This window comes from Myodes glareolus, chromosome 14 (assembly GCF_982192425.1).
Source record: "Myodes glareolus chromosome 14, mMyoGla1.1, whole genome shotgun sequence".
In the NCBI taxonomy this organism is placed as follows: domain Eukaryota; kingdom Metazoa; phylum Chordata; class Mammalia; order Rodentia; family Cricetidae; genus Myodes; species Myodes glareolus.
This window is the reverse complement of record NC_142039.1, coordinates 12,935,593-12,955,059: the sequence shown is the minus strand read 5'-3', so window position 1 is coordinate 12,955,059 and position 19,467 is coordinate 12,935,593. Positions and strand designations below refer to the sequence as shown.

At 41.3% G+C, this 19,467-nt stretch overlaps 1 protein-coding gene across 1 annotated transcript in view; it reads left to right on the top strand.

The window, feature by feature from the left end:
• Window positions 1-19,467, top strand: part of Tmem236 (transmembrane protein 236) — a 44,437-nt gene that overhangs the window by 10,553 nt on the left and 14,417 nt on the right. Inside the window, exons 2-3 of the mRNA XM_048461154.3 lie at window positions 4,878-4,950; window positions 10,494-10,638. Of these exons, the coding sequence (XP_048317111.3) occupies window positions 4,878-4,950; window positions 10,494-10,638 (218 nt within the window). The remainder of the gene's footprint in view (window positions 1-4,877; window positions 4,951-10,493; window positions 10,639-19,467) is intronic.

Sequence of the window (19,467 nt, the reverse complement as noted above, 5' to 3'; positions counted from 1 at the left end):
TAGGGAAAGGAAAAGCAATGGTTTCCAATAAAGATCAATCCTAGGAAGGAAAACCCCATTCAGTTTGAAGTCCTGGGGATGATTTTCTGTTGCTGGATGTTCTGTTCTCTGGATTTGCCTTCTAGGCCCAGCTATGCTGACTCCTGGTTGGTGGCCTCTGCTTTCTGAATTCATAGAGAAACCTCAGCTTGTTCAGTCTCTGACCCGCCAGAGACACTCTTCCCTCTAGGGGACATGTTTGGAGCCAAATAGCTCTATCAGCTCATTTCTTCTGTAGAGTCTCAGAAGCCCAAGAGCCAGTGTCCCCATCGTCTTCTGCCCAGTGGTTTCTGCTGTTGTGTGGACTGAACTCACAGCCACAATTTTGATGGTCTCTTCTGAACATATTTTTGTTACCCCTGCCCCTACTGTATGGCTGGGGTAAGAATTTTCTACATAGTAAAGTTCTAGTGTCCTTCTTCTCACACTTCTTTCTTCAATTTATCGTTCTTCAGCTACTTTTTTTTCCCCCACAAACAAGAGGGAGGAGACAGACTACACCTTCAGTTCTCTGCTGAGTGATAGCCTCCGTTCTGTGTCTGGTACACGGCTTGCTAATTATTGAGGTTTGAGCCTGGTTCCCACAGGCTCCCAGTACATGGCTTCCAACTGTGAGGGTCTTAGGAGTTAATGGTTTGGCTGCTATAAGTATTTGTCTAGAGGTCTGAAGGGCAGACCTGCTCCGGATTCCACTCTAGGGCTCTCTGCTTCTTATCCATTGCCGTGTGAGGACTGTCTACCACGCCCTACTGCATGAGCTACAGTGTGCTTTGTGCATCACGACGGTCTGAAACTGCAGCCAAAGCGAACCTTTCTCGCCCACGTTATTCCTGTCGGGTATCCTGTTATGGTGACAGAAAAGCAACTAATACATAATTCACCTGTCTTCTGCCACCATGCACAAAGGTGCGACCCTCCTTCCAGGTCCCAATAATACGCCCCTTGTCTCTACCTCACACACCAGAAGGACCTTGCTGGTCAAACTTCTAGGAGCCATCTGTTCACAACAGCGTGTCTGTTTTCTGAGATGATAGACATTTTCCCCCGAGCCTTCCCTCTGTCTTTTCTGAGCTGTTCAGAATCTCCTGTCCATCTATGTTTCCACCACCAACCACTCCGCGGCGTTCTGGGCTTTTCTGATGCACAACTCCCGAGGTCCCCATCACTCACTTCCAGAGCCATGCCTGCTTTTTCGGATATTTCAGCAGCATCTCCCTCAGTGGCATAGCCTTGTTTCCTTTTCTGCTTGCTAGAACGGAGTGCCCTCAGCTACATGACATATGCAACATAAGGTTACTGTTCACTGGACTAGAGTCCAGGAGCCCGAGACAAGGTGTCAGCTGGATTAGTGCTGGGGAATGTGAGGGACCTTTATTACTGACCTTTGTCCTAGCTTCTGCTGGGTTTAGATAGTCCGTGGCACTCCTTGGTTAATATGAAAATCACCAAGATTTCTGCTTTTACGGCCAGATGGCATTCTTCCAATGTTTCCATGTCTTTTTTCTATGCTAGCCTGTATATATTGATTATATTAAGTTAGGGCCCACCCTAACGATTTATGTTAATGGGATCATTCTGTAAAAAAAATTGATTTCAAAATGAGGTTGTGTTCCAAGGTACTGGGGGGTTGGAATTTCAGTGTGTCTTTTAGGTAAGTACGCCATTTAATTCATGTACCTTACTAATAAATTATAAGCAGGACCTAGCAATATGTGAGCATTTTAAAGAAACATAAGTAGGGGGTGGTGTGTACATATTAGCAATCCCATTAGTTTATATGTAGCAGATATTTTACAACACCATACCAAACTAATGGAATAGGTAATCAATAAATATCTTGTAATTAAAAGCTGGCTAATATAAATGTTGGCAACACCCTATAACACTGTGATCAGGAACCAAAACTTACCACATGATTCGTGTCACACAGCAGGTGTAGCAGATACTTTAGAATCTGGTACGCAATAGTGACTACATTGATATTATAAGTGATTACAGTTCCCATCCTGTTCTAAGTACTCCACAGCTGGGGAAATGCATCAGTAGGGAGGTACGTGCCTTACTGTGCTTAAAAATCTGGAAGAACTTGAATAATTATATGTAATTCTGTAAGAAGGTTGGAGGCCTATGGGATTATTTTTAAGAGAGTTATAGATAATTTCAATTTAATTTGTTATGAAAGCCTGTATTTTATTTTACTCACTTAGATTTTATCCCAAGAGGATACCTCAGGATTCACTAGATTCTCAGCTAGTTTATATATGTAAAATGATTCAGAAACTGTATTCTAGGTGCTGGAAACAAAGAATAAGCCATTTAAGTTCAGTTAAGTGAGATGTAGGGAAAGGACGAGAGCAAGCAATAAAAACAGAAGAAAGGCTGGGCGGTGGTGGCACACGCCTTTAATCCCAGCACCCAGGGAGGTGGAGGCAGGCTGATCTTTGGAGCACAAAGCCAGCCTGGTTTACAGAGCTAGTTTGAGGACTGCCAGAGATACACAGAAAAATCCTGTCTCGGATAAACAAACAAATAAACAAATAAACAAAAACCAAACCACCACTATCACGACCAACAACAAATAACAGAAGAAAACCAACAGGATTTCAAGTTGTCATCAGGGTCAAGTACACAAATCATGTACAGAAGGAATGTGCAAAAACGACCAAAGCTGGAGAAATAGGTGACAGTGTGGTCAGAAGCGGGTTTGGTAGAGCGCCCCCAGCAGGAGGAACAGATGATAGTGTGAAACTCTAGTCAGACTGAGGAGAAGTCCTCATGGAGAGATCCTGAGATAATCAGAAAGCTGGAATGGCTGGAGTTAAGTAGTGGGGAAGGCAGATTGTTTCAAAGGCAGAAAATAGGAGATCGAAGAGAAAGGATTTCTTGAAAAAGTTGTGGGCTTGAGTGAGAAGACTCCATTGTGTTCCAATTGCATTGTGCATCCATTAGCGATATCTGTGATTGTAGTAAAATATACATAGCATAAAATTTATGACCTTAACCATTTTGTGTACTGCCCAGAGGTATTAAGTGCATTTGTGTTGCTGGGCTACCATCACTTTCAGCCATCTGTCCATAAACCTTTCTCATCTTTCAAGACCAAATCTTTGTTCCCATTAAACACAAATTCCCCACCCCTGACCCTAGCCTCCTATCTTTGGAGTTATAATGACAAAATGCATTTTACATTTTAAATGTGATCCCAGGGATGAGATGGAGAAGTGTGGTAACATGAGAAACTGGGTTCAAATCCCCAGCATTCAGATCAAAAGCTTGGCATGGATCACTGTGTGTACCGTAACTCCAGCATTGTGGAGACTGAGACAGGCGGATACAGAGAAATCACGGGGCTCAGAGTCTAGCTGAAATGTGAGGTTCAGGTTCAGCAAGAGTCTCTGTCTCAAGATATAAGGCAGAGATCAGTAGAGGAAGACTTTATGGTTTCAGGAACGGGAAACTCTATCAGGAAATCCTGTTAGAGAAGCACAGATGGGAGGCGATGGTGAATAGACTGTAGTGAGCAGAGGGTGGGTTGGCCTTGGATTGCAGCAGGAAGTCAGAGAGGATGGGATGATGTGTTGGAGTGGCTGTGGGGAAGGTCTTTTCTCGTCTTTTAGACGCATTTAGTCTGAACCGCCTCTTTAACATTCAGTAGGGATGCCAGTTGGTACACTATGTGTTGAGTATCTTGGGAAAGTAGGTTAATAATTAAAAACATGAGAATGAGGGCAGTAATCGAGGGAGATTATTTAGAGAAAAGCTCAGCAATAATCCTCTGTACATTCTCCTTTTTCAGAGGTCAGGTTACAAGGATGAGAACCCGATGTATGTTTAGCCATGGTCTCTCAGGTAGCCTCATGTTGCAGGAATGTAGTTCTGGTCTGAGACAGAAAGAGTAGCGACCAACTTCCTTCTTTATATCTTACTTTACTAAACAGAATAAAATGACTAGTTTCTGATGTGCCAACTTTAAAGCCCATTGTACCTAGCATTCGCCATATGCACTGGGTGTGGCTTACAGAGGGATGCCGTCAACCTTGTTAATTATGCCTGTGTCTAAGATAGAGGCACGACAGAAGTAAGGAAAACTTGTTAACAACTCAAAACTACTCAACAGTTCTTATATTGTGGGGCACTTTATATGGACGTAGTTAATTTAAAGTGTTCAGGGAAAGAGGAGATAAATGTTATGTTGTAACAAAAAAAGATTTGATAGGCTGGCACCATGACTCACTGGCTAAAGTGTTTATTGCCCAAGCATAAGGACTTGAATTCAGTTCTCTAGAACCTTCATAAAAGGCCAGGTTCTGTTTTTATGGGAGTTAGGAGACAAGGACAGGAGACTCTCCAGAAACTCATGGGCTAGTTCACCACACCCAGTGTTAAAATAACCATAAGCCCTACCTCAAACAAGGTGGAGGTGAGGAAATACCCAAGTTATCCTCTGACTTCCACACACCTGCTGTACTGTATATATGTTTGCACACCCAAAATCTCTTACTATCTTTTGTCTTGTTTGTTAATTCAATATATTAATCATCCACTGAGTCTTCCCTGTCATAAAACACAGTATAATATTTATTTCATGTCTCAATCACTAGTTTACTAACTATTTGGAAATCTCTTACCCCTTTGTTGGAGAAGAGAAATCTGTTCTTTTTTTTCTGCACATGTTACTTTTTGCCATACTCAAACATTTGGGAAATGGAAATAGGGAAGCAGGGAGCTTCTTAGAAAAAAACATAGATGAATGAAAGAGGAAGTATGAAGTCAGCGACATATAACAGGAACTGTCAATGTGCTGTTATTGCTGTTGCTTATTTTTTCTCCTTTGCTAGGAGACCTGTTCTGATGATGTGTGTGGTGCTCACCACTCTTCCCAGCTTCAGCTTTTCCATAGCAGTCACCGAGGTATGCAATTTTCATTTCTTCTACTGCGGGATGTCATGGTCCTAAAATGCCGTGGTTTTGATTGTCAAGAGAGTAGTGTGCCCAAAACATTTTTCAAAGTTTATTCAATCCAATCTTCTTCCAAATATATGTACATCTATGTATAATCTTTATTGTAAGATAATTATTACCTCTGTGATTTGAGGAATAGTTTGGCATTTTAAAATACATATTACTTCTGTACTTACATATATGACACAAGAGCTTATTTCAAAGCCGCAAAGAATAAAAATCTCAGGCAATCTACTTTCTTATACAATTATCTTTGGTAAGTTACCCACTGATAAATATTTTACACATGTTATTTATGCTGATAGTCTTTTGTTTCAATAAAATAGAGCTCCAATAGGTTTCCAGGAGACAACCAGACCATAGGACAGGATGATTGGAAGCAAACTTCACAGTGTGAAACAGCCTCACTTTCCACAGAAGTCAGCGAAGGCTTTACCAATGACGTCATTCACTTGCAAGGTGTTGGGAAAGAGGACAGCATCATCAGCTTGGGGAGGGGGTGTGGAGGCATTCCCAGAAGTTCTAATTTCAGTTCATAAAATGATGGCATATCTGGGACATGGTAGCTGTTTTTCGTGATTTACTAGGAAGGCTCATCCATTGTATAGTTACCTCCTCTCTTTTTATTCAATTTCCATTAAAGTGCATGAAGCATAAGTGTATAGTATCAATGGAATGTCACAAAACAGATCCTTGTGCCAACACCACTCAGGTCAAGAAATGCAGCCTGAACAGCTGCAGTCCCACAGGCTCTGTCTCCCTCCCTCCCTCCCTCCCTCCCTCCCTCCCTCCCTCCCTCCCTCCCTCACAAGATTACTTTGACCATGACTTCTATAACGGAGCCATTTACCTATATTTTGAATTTTCTGTTAGAGGAAGTCAAATTATAACCGCATTTATTATGGTTATAATATATGATTATAATGTATGTCTTCTATCTTACTCAAAAGTATGATGTGAAGGCCATTTATACTTTTATGTCTAGCTGTAGCTTCACATGTTTTCATTGCTATAAGACTCAAGTATTTTATCTTAAAAGCTATTGCAATTTATTTCTTTATTTATGGTGTTGGGACTGAATCTTGGGTGCTAAGCACATCCAAGGTTCGCCAGCCTAGCCCAATGCTGCAGTTTACGCTTTAGTTATACACTTCCATTGTGTTGTTGCTGCTGCTGCTATAGTGAGGATTGAACCTGGGGACTGGACGTAGAAGGCAAGCTTCTAGCACTGGGCTGCGTTCTTAGTTCTATCAATGCTGTTCTCTTTAAAAAAATGATTTATTACTATCAATACATGTCAATCACAGTTTTTCCTCCCTCCTCTCCTCCCAGTCCCTAATCCCTATCCCCACTCTATCCCCCATCTACGCATCCTCCATTTCTCTCCAGAAAAGGACAGGCCTCCCATGGCTATCAATCAAACATGGCATAGCAAGTTGTAGTAAGACTAAGCACCTCCTCCCTTATTAACTGAATAAGGTGACCCAGTATGAGGAATAGGGTCTCAAAAGCTGGTAACAGAGTCAGAGTCAGCCCTGCTCACTGTTAGGAGTCCCACAGAAGACCAAGTTACACAACTGTAACATACGTTCAGAGGGTCTAGATCAGATCCATGCAACTCCCTGGTTGTCAGTTCAGTCTCTGTGAGCCCCTATAAGACCAGGTTAGTTGATTCTGGGCATTTTCTTGTGGTGTCCATAACTTCTCTGGCTCATACAGTCCTTTCTCCCCATCTTCCACAGTATTCCCTGATCTCTGCCTAATGTTTGGCTGTGGGTCACAGCATCTGTTTCCACCAGTTGCTAGATGAAGCCTCTCTGATGACAATGGGGCTAGACATCAATCTATGAGTATAGCAGAACATCACTAGGCATCATTACATTGATTTTCTTTTTTTTTGCTAGTCAAGTTTGGTTCTGTCCTAGGTCTCTGGGCTATCCAGCCTCTGGATATTGACCCATCTGGCAGTGCCAGGGGCAGGTTCTCTAGTGGCGTGGGTCTCAGGCTAGACCACAATTTCTGCTCCTTTTTACCCAAGCTCATTTTATAGGCAGAACAAATTGTAAGTGGAAGGTTTTGTGGCTGGGTTGGTGTTTCGATCTCTCCACAGAAGTCTTGCCTGGCCACGGGAGATGAGCAGTTCAGGCTATGCATCCCCTATTGCTAGAAGTCTGCCACCCAAGCAGTTCCACTAAGTCAGGAAATAGGCAAGGCTGTCCACTCCCTCCATGTCTACTCAATCTAGTACTTGAAATTCTAGCAAGAGCAGTAAGACAACTGAAAGAGATCAAAGGGATAGAAACAGGAAAGAAAGAAATCAAAGTATTGCTATTTGTAGATGATAGGATACATAAGTTACCCCCAAAATTCTGCCAGGAACCTCCTACAACTGAGAAATACTTTCAGTGAAGTGGTAGGATATAAGATTAACTTAAAAAAATCAGTAGCCCTCCTATATTCAAACAATAAATGGGCTGTGAAAGAAATTGGGGAAACAACACCCTTCACTCTAACCCAAGCAAGTGAAAGACCTGTATGGCAGTTTTTTTCTTGATGATAATATTAGTTGTTTCCATTTTGAGCTAATGTTGCCAGAAACTTGCCAAAAATTTTTTGTAGATGTGACTATATCAGTTGATTTAATGCATAGGAGTAGAATAGATGGGTTATACAATGTTCAACCATCCAATATAATGAAGCATGCTTTGTCAAGTATGTTTCAAGAGAGACTGTGATGATGTCTCCGTAGACTTCAGTAGCAGAGAGTGGATGCGTCCTCAGCTTCATGTTCTTTACAAGAACTTGCTCTTTGTTTTTAGCTAATCTGAGGAATATGCTTTTGAAACTCATTGTACTTTAAAACTCATTTCTTCTCCCCAAAGATGGTCTTTTCATCTTTGTTTATTTAATCTTTGCTTCTCCTTTAAATTTGATTTGATTTACAAAGTGAACAGGTTTGTAGCATGAATAATAAAAACCCAGAGACAGATATTGGGGTTCAACCTGAAGATCAGAAAAGCAAAGCAGCCAGCCACCAGAGAGCTCTTCCCTCTAAGAAATCCTCAGACTGAAAGAGAGGGAGTTCCTGTTTCATCCCACCTTATACATATTCCTCTCTAGTGCTGGGATTAAAGGCATGTGACTTTCTAGTGCTGGGATTAAAGGTGTGAGATACCACCACCTGGACCTGTTTCTGCAGTGATCTGTAGCCCAGGGTGGCCTTGAACTCACAGAGATCCATCTGCCTCTGTCTCCCAAATCCTGGGATTAAAGGTGTGTGACACCACTGCCTGGCCTCCAGGAGCTTCTGGTCTTCAGAGAAGCTTTATTCATAAGACAAATAAAATATTATCATACAAGTTCTATTTATGTTTGTAGGAACACACACAGAGACGTACAGAGAAAAAAATATTATTGGGGAAGAGGCCATAAATTTGAAAGAGAGCAAAGTGGAGCGTAATGTGGAAGAGTTTGGAGGGTGGAAAGGGAAATGATGTAATTATATTATAATCTCAAAAAATAAAAAAACTATTAAAAAAATCTATTTGAAAGTGCTATTTGCACATTCAAATTGCAACTTTTTAAAATGTAGGTACCATAAATATGTTCACCCTGGGACTTGCCTTCACACTTTTACTGATGTCTTTTGATAAGAAGCTTTTTGCCTTGAAACAGTCTGCTTTATCTATCAACTTCTTTCATTTGTGTAAAATGCTTCTGGTGAAAGAATTAAGATTTCCGAATCTAAACTGCAAAGTCCTAAAGATCTTATCTTATCATGAACTTAGCTCATCTTTTGGAAAATGTATTTCTTCTCCTTCTTTTAGAACCACAGTCTGACTTTAATGGTTGCTTGTTATGTTGTACAGGGGTGGGTCAAGTTGTTTTTTTTTTCTATTGAACAGAGAACCATGCTTTAAAACTCCTTTGTCTCCTTCAACAGAGTTCTCTTTGTTATAAGCCAGGTGTCCATGTGTTTGACCTGTCCCCAAGCATCTAGTGTTGCCACTTTGCCTAGCTGTTTGTCCTGTGCTAACTCACACCTCACGACTTATTTTATAGCTTTATAAGTGTTCTACAGAGCCAGAGGAGCAAATCGTTCTACCTTCCTTTCCACCTATAACGTCTGCACTTTTCATTTCCATATGCATTTCAGAATATGCTTTCTAATTGACTTGCTGATTGAAGTTGCAGTTAATGGTTTTATCTTTAAAAAATCTCATTTTTGTTTTTTGTCAGGAATTAAAAAGAATAGATTCATTTGGGAGCATTTTCTTCATATATGTTTATACAGTTTATGAAAAGTGATGTTTAATTTTTTTTGCTTTTAGTAAATTTTATTGGTTTTTTTTGATTTATTAGACTCTCTGAGATATCCAAGAAAAGTTGACTAGCATTGGTTGCAAAGGTATCTTGTCTTGTTTCTGAGAGAAAACTTCCAATGTTTCACCAAGAATATGATGCACCCAAGCTTGTTGGGTGTTTATAGGTACCACAAGCAGATGAAGAAGGAAGCTTAGCTGAGCTTACCTGGTTCTTTCAGGGCTCTGTTTAGAAGTAGAGTTGGAAGGAGTGGTCTATTTCACCTTTACTGAGAAAACACACCCACCCACAGACACACACAGACATACACACAGAGACACACACACACACTTACATACATATACATGCATACACATCCACACAGAGAGACACAGACATACACACACAGACACATGCACACACACATTCATTCATACAGACATACAGTGCCTTAGGATTTCTACTGCTGTGAAGACCACGACCATGTCAACCCTTATAAGAAAAACATTTAATTGGGGAGGTTAGCTTACAGTTTCAGAGGTTCAGTCCACTATCATCATGGTGGGGAGCATGGCCGCATGCAGGCAGACATGGTGCTGGAGAAGTAGGGAGTCCTACATCTTGCAAGCAACAGGAAATGGTTTAAGTGTCACCCTGAGCGAAGCTTAAGCAAAAGAGATCCCAAAGACCACCTCCACAGTGACACACTTTCTCTAACAAGGCCACACCTACTCCAACAAAGCCACACCTCCTATTAGTATCACTCCCTTGGGACTGTTTTCTTTCAAGCTACCACATCCACATGCAGAAACACAGACACCCAGACATAGGCACAGATACACCAAGATACACACACACACACGGAATGAGGATCAAATACAGGGCCTCATGCATGCTACGTAAGTGCTTTACCAGCTGGTTTATATACACAGTCTTTTATTATTGTATTTTTCATTCATCTGGGGGGCTCTACTTTTAATAAAAAATGATTCCACTTGTGTGAAACCCCTTTGCATATTTAGAAATGGTTCAAAGCCTTGTGTTTAAAACCCAAGAAGCTAAAAACAGAGCTTTTAATTTTTCAGTAAATATATTTATAATAAATTTAGTACTGTCTGCAGACTATTGACAGAATTTAGAACAAATAAAGCAAACTAATTAAATGTGCTTAAATGACTCTCTGAAAACAGATTCAAAAGAATGCCACCGGATCAGTTTCAGTTTCATCGTCTGATGACTTGCTTGACCTGCCAGTGTCTCTGATTCTATTATCCCTGATCATTGTTGACATTATTGAGAGACTCAGGATATACCCTCTAAGAGGCCGTCAAATGAGTAAGTAGCCCTTTACTTCTCTTTTATCTTTCTGCTATCCTGTTGCTTAATGAACAATTAATGGCAGTGTTCCTTAGGGGTAACACCACTGAGAGAAGATTAAAAATGAAGATACCTAGACATAAATATTTTAACACATACTTTAATATCAGTCATTATTACTTATTTGTATATTGGTAGTGCCTATAGATCTGTAAAATAATCAAATATTTAATACCATTAAAGCTTAATACTTGCTCTAGGAAGAAAACATTGACGTATTATTTTAGAAATATTCTTAAGCCCTTAAATTTTAAAGAATAAAATAAAATTGAACCTGGTTTGATGGCACACACCTATGTTCTCAGCTGAGGTGGGAGGGCGAAGAGTTGAAAACCAGTCTGAGTCACACAGACAGATCCTTTCTCAAAAAAACAAACAATGAAAGTAACAAAAAAGTCTCTTTGTTTGAATACCTTTGCTACAAGAATGAGTATAAGAGCTTAAATCCTACTTATGTCTTAGAGAATTGCCTATTATGGATTTTAAAAAAGGCAAATATTCACACTAGTAAAACAGAGACAAACCACATTCCTACTAAGGGAAAAATTGAAATTAAATATAGATTGGCCTTAAAAAATGTATCTCATTAGTTGATTACTCTTTGTTCAGACATAAATTCTTTTCAGTTCCGTTTATTTCATGTACTAAAGTATGATTTGCTGTGGAATAATCCTTCTGTGCACTGTGTGAATATATGTTGCTATGATTGGTTTAATAAACAAGCTGACTGTCCAATAGCTGAACAGGATAAAATTAGGTTGGAAAGCCCAACTGAGAATGATGGGATGAGAAAGGGCAGAGTGGGAGGAGTCACTAGTTAGACAGAGAACAAGCCAGACACACAAAATGGGATAGAGGTAAAAGGCACAAGGTACGGGGCAGCACATAAGTTAATAGAAATGGGCTAAGTTGTAAGAGTCAATTAGCAACAAGCCTGAGCTATTGACCGAGCATTTATAATTAATATTAAGGCTCAGTGTGATTATTATGAAGGGACTGCTGGGGCACAGAGAAACTCCGCCTACAATGACTGGCATGCTATATTATAAGAATCAAATTTTGTTGCGAGAGTATGCTTGAAATGAGCAGATACTGGGAGACCATCCTGCAACGTGGATGGAGTAAGGCTTCACAGTGACAAGGATAGCAGCAGAGACAGCCAGCCATTTACAGACCACACAGAACCATGGTGCAGTCACTCTTGCTGTGGACATTGAAAGGTAGATTGTCCTGTATACCACCAGGAAAGCAGAGTCTTTCATCTTACACTTTGACTTTGTCCTTGGGTAGGAGATTGTGCACCATTATGTTCAAAATTATGCTGGTGACAATTCATTAGTAGTCCAGGGGCCGCCTGCTGAGGAAAAGTTCTCCCAAGCTCCAGCCTCCCTCTAAACCCAAGTGTCTTTAGTTAAGAATTTGGGACATCTATAGTTCCTTAAAGCTGCAGATCTGTTTTCAGATTTTTCTATTCTTGAGGATTCTTTATTTTGCATATTGGTGTGAACTTTCTGCTCAAACGAAAGTTCTTTTTTTTAAATGCATCTACATTTTTTTTTTAGTATAAGTTAGTGGCACTTTATTGTCTATAGTGATGGTTGGAATCTACATTCTGTATCCAACAGTGATAAAACTAAATAAAGGCTTTCAAAGCAGTTTGGGAAGGGGACTAGAACAGAACAAAGTCCTGCACTTCTTCATTGAGAGAGACCCTCTCCCAGCCCTTTTCTGCCCAAACTTAAGAGGGCTAACTAAAATACACTGTAATAGCTCTGCAATTCAATAATAAAATCACACTTTAAAAGCTAGAACTTGTTCAAAATGCCTTTACAAACATTAATGTCACCCATATTTAATATTTATGTAGATTTTAACTCAGATTTTAGTATGCATATTAGTACAATAAATCCCATGATTTTTGAGTCAATAGTATACTCTCCTTTATCCTCTGAAACTTACTGCTTAAACACATTGGTTTTAAAAATCATTTTTGCAAAGACAGGCTAGCTGTGTAGTCCAGGCTGACCTTTAGCTCCTAATCTTCTTGCCTCTATCACCTGAGGCTTTAATTACAGGTGTGCACCAGCGAGAATGCCAAGGTGTCCAATAATATGACAGCATGGTTTCTAAGTGCAGTGTTTCACCTAAAACGAACCCCCATGGGAGTAGTCTGCTGGCACATGAATCTCTGTGTGTCCAGATATGACAACAAATGACAAGAATGCAAAAAAATAGCCCAAAGCTCTCATTTGTAGCTGGCTCTCCTTTTAATGACGGCACTTCTACTTCCTCATCCTCTGCCATCTTGTTCTTGCTCCTACTTTAAGAGACGACTCGTGCTGATTCTTTTATGCTCTTCCTTGTGGGTCCAGATTGCTGAGTACCAACCACTTCTTCTTTGCTTTCAGTGGCCATCTTGTTCTTGTTCTCATTTCAGACCCCAGCTCCTTCCGAGTCTCCTGTGTTCCTGTCATTCTGTTCAGATTAGTGACTCTTCCAGAAGTCCCGCTTTGAGCATAGTTGTCTTTGACGTGCGGTTGCTTACCCTGCTCTGCTCCAAACACGATTAGCCCTGTGCTTAGCATCTGCAATGAGCCTTGGTGTACTTTCTGTATTTGGGTAGATTGTCTCTTTTACTGCCAGCTGGAATACTGACTTCTTCCACCAAAGTTTACTTTTCTGGAGAAGCTGCAAACAGAAGATGGGAAGTTTTGTTTGGAAATACAGCCCTTTGGCTGTAGAATGTACAGGTGCTAACATGTTGCCTGGGTTTCAGGGATTTCAAGTAATGCCCATTACTTTCCACTGGGCAACACACTGTTCTCTCCTACCAATAGACCTGAAACTGGATCTAGTAGAGTCAGATTCCATTTGAAGTAACTTTTCTAGAGGAGTCATAAGTCTCCTTACTTCAGGATTTATAATAGATATTCCATTGCCTGAATCCTAATGATATATATCACTTGATTCCTCCCCTGTCTCTACCAAGATCTCTCAACCCCATAGAAATAGGAAGATGCAGACATAAACACAATAATATCAATGGGTAAGTGGGAGTTTTTAGTCCTATCAGCAGAGCTCAGCTGAGTAGAGTTTGTAGTCTAGTTTGGAACCCATGTTACAAAATGTGAAGAGTATACTGTTAAAGTGCTATAGGGTCTGTGTGTAAATACTATGTGGACCTACAGGTGAAAAAACTCTCAGGTCATCTAAGGGGTTAGAGGTCAACAGAGACCAAGGGAGAGGTCTGAGTTTTGCAGGAGTTTGTAGGTGTACACAGAGAGGAATCTTTCTCCATTGACCAAGGTTGGACCTCAAGGAAGTCAAGAATGGGCGTGCTCGAGAAGTAAAAGTAACTCGGTTTGATGTCACACCATCAGTCAACAAACCTTTTACTGGAACAGAATTTGCCTTCTTAAAACCATCTATGACTAGTCTGTCGATTTGTCACTTTGCAAACTTGCAAAACAGCTTCAAGAGGTGCCGTGCAAACTCTGGGGGAGAGGACTTGGAGAAGGAAGTGAAGGAGGTTTAATAAGATCAAAGGTCTCAGTCGTGGTCCCTGCTTCAGCCAGACAACAGGGCTTTTGTTTAGGAGATGTTTTACATAAAGTTCTGTCTGGAGATAACAAGAGGTTTTCCTGCCAAAGGTTTGAAGACCACTAATCCAGGAGCTTGTTCCGAGCTGTAGACCGAGCCTCCTGTAGGGCGGTGTAGAGCTGTAGACTGAGCCTCCTGTAGGGCGGTGTCGTGACTGAAGCAGCCTGGTCGCTCTGTAGACCCAGCTTCCAGGAAAGCATGGCTCTGTACCATCTAAGGGCAGAAGGAGCCTCAAAGCCTCGGCGTGGCTCCTGATGCTCAGAACCTACGCCTGCTCAGCCTGTAGGCCCAGCAAGCCTTTCCCGATGGAATACACAGGGTCGCGGCACAGTGCTCTTGAAAATCACGCAACTTTTTCATTACAATATTTTGAATCTTTCATTGAAACTTTGTTTTTTCAAAAACAATATATATTCATTTAAAGAGGTTATACTATAAAGGTCCTAAAAAGGGAAACAAATTAACCAACTATAACTATATGATACAAATTAGAGATTTACGATTGATGGGCTCTTGTTACATATTCAGTTAAAGCAACTTATTTTGTGATTTTTCTCCTACAGTGTATAGTGGACTTGTTATTCTTGTTATTTTTATCAATGTTATCACCATTTTTATTGGTCAAAAATACTCCATTATATTAATGACTTACATTGCATTTAAGTCTCCTCTTGTTGGGCACCTAGATTTGTGATTTGTTCTTTTTAAAAATCTTTCTATTACAGGCATTGTTATTACAGAAGGACAGGGCCGTGGTTAGAGCAAGTCAAGCAATGTTTGTTTGGCCCAGGAAGGAGAAGACACATTAAGGGCAGAGCACATGTGTGGTGCAGTGCAAGTGACCTGATTTAAAGTGACCCTGTGCTGTGTGGGGAAATTAGAAGGCTCTCAGGGAGGTGAATGGACAAACAGAAGCTGACTGTAATTCTTGCTTGATAAGTGTTTTGTTATATATAATTTTACTGTGTTAAAATGAAAGCCTTTCATTTTTATTTAAACAGAAAAAGGGGAAATGATGGAGGAGGGTTATCTGTCTATTGTGTTATTTTCATTGGTCAATAAAGAGACTGCCTTGGCCCCTTGATAGGACAGAAAATTAGGTAGGTGGAGTAAACAGAACAGAATGCTGGGAAGAGGGCTATGAGGCAGACACCATGGAGCCAGCCACCAGGTCAGACATGCTGAATCTTTCCCGGTAAGCCACACCTCATGGTACTATACAGATTATTAAAAATGGGTTAATCAAGATGTGAGAGTTAGCCAGTAACTAACTCTCTAGAGATAATGGGCCAGGCAGTATTTAAATGAATGCAACTTATGTGTTATTATTTCTGGGGCTAAGCTAGCCGTGCGGGAGCTGGGCAGGATGAAAAGCAGGCCTGCCCGCAGCCCCTCACTACAGGAAAGAGTTAAGCACCTCTGGACTGTAGCCTAAAGATATCAGGATGATGACTGCAGAGTGTCCTCAGAAGACCTGGAGCATCTGTTCATGCCCAGACTCCTTGGCAACCACGTTGCCAGAAGACAGGGACTACTACAGGCTGGCGGCTCACACAGGGAAATATAGAAGGGGACGGGAAGCCAGGGCGGTGTGTGGTAATAGTGGCTGGACTGCATTCCAGTTTTCTGCGCACTCAGAGGCTTGCTGGAGATGAGGTCAGCGGGCTATTTGCGTGGAAAACCTCAGCGCTCTGCAGAGCGAAGGTGGTGCCAGGTATGATGTTGGCAGGGTAAGGTTTTCTAATAAATCTGCTCACAAGGGCTCTAGTCCAGCTCCTTCGTGCCTTCCTTTTGACTTCCAGCCCCGGGCTAAGCACTGCAGGGACCTCAGTAGCTCAGGCAAATATTTCTTTAGGTTCCACGCTCCTGTGTAGGATTTCTGACGCAAGGTTCACATAAGATTGTAGGACTTTTAATATATGTAGCCAAATGGCTCTCTCCAAATGCTCCAATTCACTTCCTATGTAGTAGGGCCAGCACACACACTTGCCTTCTCGACTTTGTCTTTTATCCTGCTTTTGCCAATTCCAGAGGCAAAATGTATCGTATGACTTTCAGAGGTTATGTTAGTTAAAATTATAGTTAGTCAGCATAGCTTTGTTTCATTGGTAACTTTTAGTTCTTAGTAATGAAATATGATTTTTTTTTGCACTGGGTGGTCATGGCATGAATGTTAGGGAAGCTAAGTTCTGCCTGCCATAGCTACAGCATCAGTGCCTTTCAATTTTGCCATGGTGGTTCTGATAGAAAGAAATTTTACTTTCTTCTTGGTTTAGGCTACCAATTTCTCCTTATTGGTTTGGTCTTTGTCATTATGGTTAAAAGTCTTCTTTTTCTCTACATGAAAACTAAGTCTGATGAAGTCTAATGAGGAGAAGTGGGCCTGGGCCTGATGGCTGCCCTTGGAATTTTAGTACTCCACTGTCTCAGGCAAGAGAACCAATCCTAAGTTACATGTCAGTCTTTGCTACACAGGAAGACCCTGCCTATTGAATTCTGTATAGGCTATGAATTTGCTGATTCACAAATAGTTAATAAATTAAGTAAGGTAATACATTAATTTACTTAACTCAGTAGAGGTTTTCAACTTATGCCTCTTCTAGTTCTACTTTTCTGATGGCTGTAGCATATAAAATCACCTACAGCAGTTGGGGAGATAGCTCAGTAGGTAAGAACACTTGCTTCCTAAGCAAGGACATATGAGTTCAAATCCTCAGCACCCACATAAAAAGCTAGTCATGGATGTTCGTGTGTTTGGGTGTCAGGGAGGCTCCTCACGTGTCCGTAACTACAGTACTGTGGCCTGTAAGACAGGAGGAACTTGGAGGCTAATGGCTGCCAGCCGGCCAACTTCAGATTCAGTGCGAAGCTCTGATTTAAGGGACTTAGGCGAGTGTGAGAGATGCTCAGTATCCTCCTCTGTGCTCTGCATGCATGTGTATATTATACACACACACACACACACATAAAATTACAATAAATTCATTAATAGAGTACATTAAAGATATTAGAGCTAAGTATTCCAGTGGTTGAGCTAGAGCTTCTGGGGCCAGACTGCACATGTGTAGATTGTTAAAAAGAAAAACCTCACCAGATGAGACTTTGTGTGTCTTGAATTAAGAGCGGCTGCACTCATCCCCAGCGATCTATTAGGATCAATTAAGGGGTCTTGTGTTTTTGCAACCCAGGCTGCATCCAGCGACAGCTAACGTGTATTTTGAGCAGCAAGGCTGTGGCTCCAGCAGTTGTTTTAGAGGTTTTAGATTATTCTGTTGTTTAATGTTTGCCCACAGGACTAGTGACTTTTAAAGCTTCCTAGCTGGCTTTCAGCTGTGAAAATAAGAAAAGGGAGAAATAAACCGGGGGTAGCTGACCGCGATGTTGCCACAACGTCCTCATGCAATAGGATGCACACTTAGTGTGGAGAGCAATAGAGATGGCTGGAGGGGGAGTGTGCAATTAGGGAAGCCCCGGGCTCATGTTAGGGGGAACAGGGGTGATGCAGACAAGGGAGAGGTTAACAGGGTCATGAGCAACTTGTTGGGAACAATGTGGAAAGAATTTCTTCTGCTTCCAATTGGCAGTATGCGACTTTGTTCAGCAATGCTGAGAAATCTGCACATCAGCTGTAGAAAAGGGGGAATGACCTAACTGATCCAGCTTCAGCAGCTTGTAGGGAAGGAAGAAAGGAACCCTTGCTCTGGCTGTCTTCCTGATAGTATTTATCAAAATGTAATTCCCATCTCTCCCTCCTCCTCACTCTCCTCCTCCTTAAACTCGTCTTCCTGTTTCTGTGCTGTAGAGTGAACCTATGTCCTTGTATACACTAACCACATGTTCTACCACCAAACTAAACCCCCAGCCCCCAAACATAAAGTCTTAACTGAATGACAATGGTAATACTGTGGGACTTTTAAGTTATTTGTGCTGAACCCAAAACCACTTTTTAACATATATGAGGCGCCTTAAAAGTCAACCCCCCAAGAGAGTCTCTTCAAACTTAGTATGCATGTTCCATGCTGTATTTCCACCACTTGGATAGTGAGGCAGGAAGACAGTCAGCATGGACTATAAAGTAAGACATCAAAATAAAAAGCACCCTGAGTGGTGTTTGCTAGACCTCTTCCTTCAGGGCTCAGGGATCGATGCCAAAGAGGAGGCAGAAAGATCCTAAGTGCTAGAGATAGTGGCAGTGTCGTCCAGACCCAACTGGGCTGATGCACAAGGGAACCCACAGGAACTGTGACAGCACGCCCAAGACCCACACAGGTTCAAACCAGACAACATCCCAGAACTGAGAAGGGGAAATGGACACAAAGTCCCACCCCCAAACAGGAAGCTCTTTGTGATTGATACCCTCTGCCAAAGCCAAGTGTTTTCTCTAACCGAGTGCCATTGGGTCTCTCAGCGACTCTTGACAGCAGGTCCTTTGCCAGGGAGTAGTTGGCTAACACATGGTTTTTTTGTGCACTTTTTGTTCTATATTACTTTGTGTTATTGGAGTTTTTTTGGTTGTTTATTTACTTTTGATTTTTGTCTTTTGGGGGGTTGAGAGGAAGAAAGAACATGAAGCGGAGTGGAGAGGAACTGGGAGGAGCTGGGGGAGGATCAGAATGTAGTGTGTATGAAAAAAATAAATTTAAAAAATGAGAGCCCATATGTACTCACTGACCCAAACACAGGCAGACACTCTCTGCCACCTGCAACCTTTTTAAAGCGCCCCACGTCACTAAGTTTCTACTCAGATGAGACAGGGAGTAGTAGGGACTATACCACGTCAACTCTGAGGGACTAGATCCAAATCCAAAGGACTTCATTACCTCCCAAATTTCTTTAGAATGCAGCTCATCCCACTTTAACTAAATTGAATATAAAATATGTGGTTTTATATTGAGGTTGAAAGAAACAAAGTGAAAAGAGGTGTCATTTTCTGTACTGATCCAGCCAGTGGGGATTCAGGAAGGAAGAATGGTGTCAAAGGGAAGGAGTAGGGATCCCAGAGAGCAATGGGATGAATGTAATCACAATAGATTCTGTATATGTATTAAACTCCCACAAACAGGAAGGGGCACAGGATATTTTTTTTTCTGAATAAAAATGTCATTTTGAGTTCCTCTTTGCTTCTTCTTAGGGAACAGCTTATTAAACAATATGCACACATACAGTGTGAGCTGGATTTCTATGATG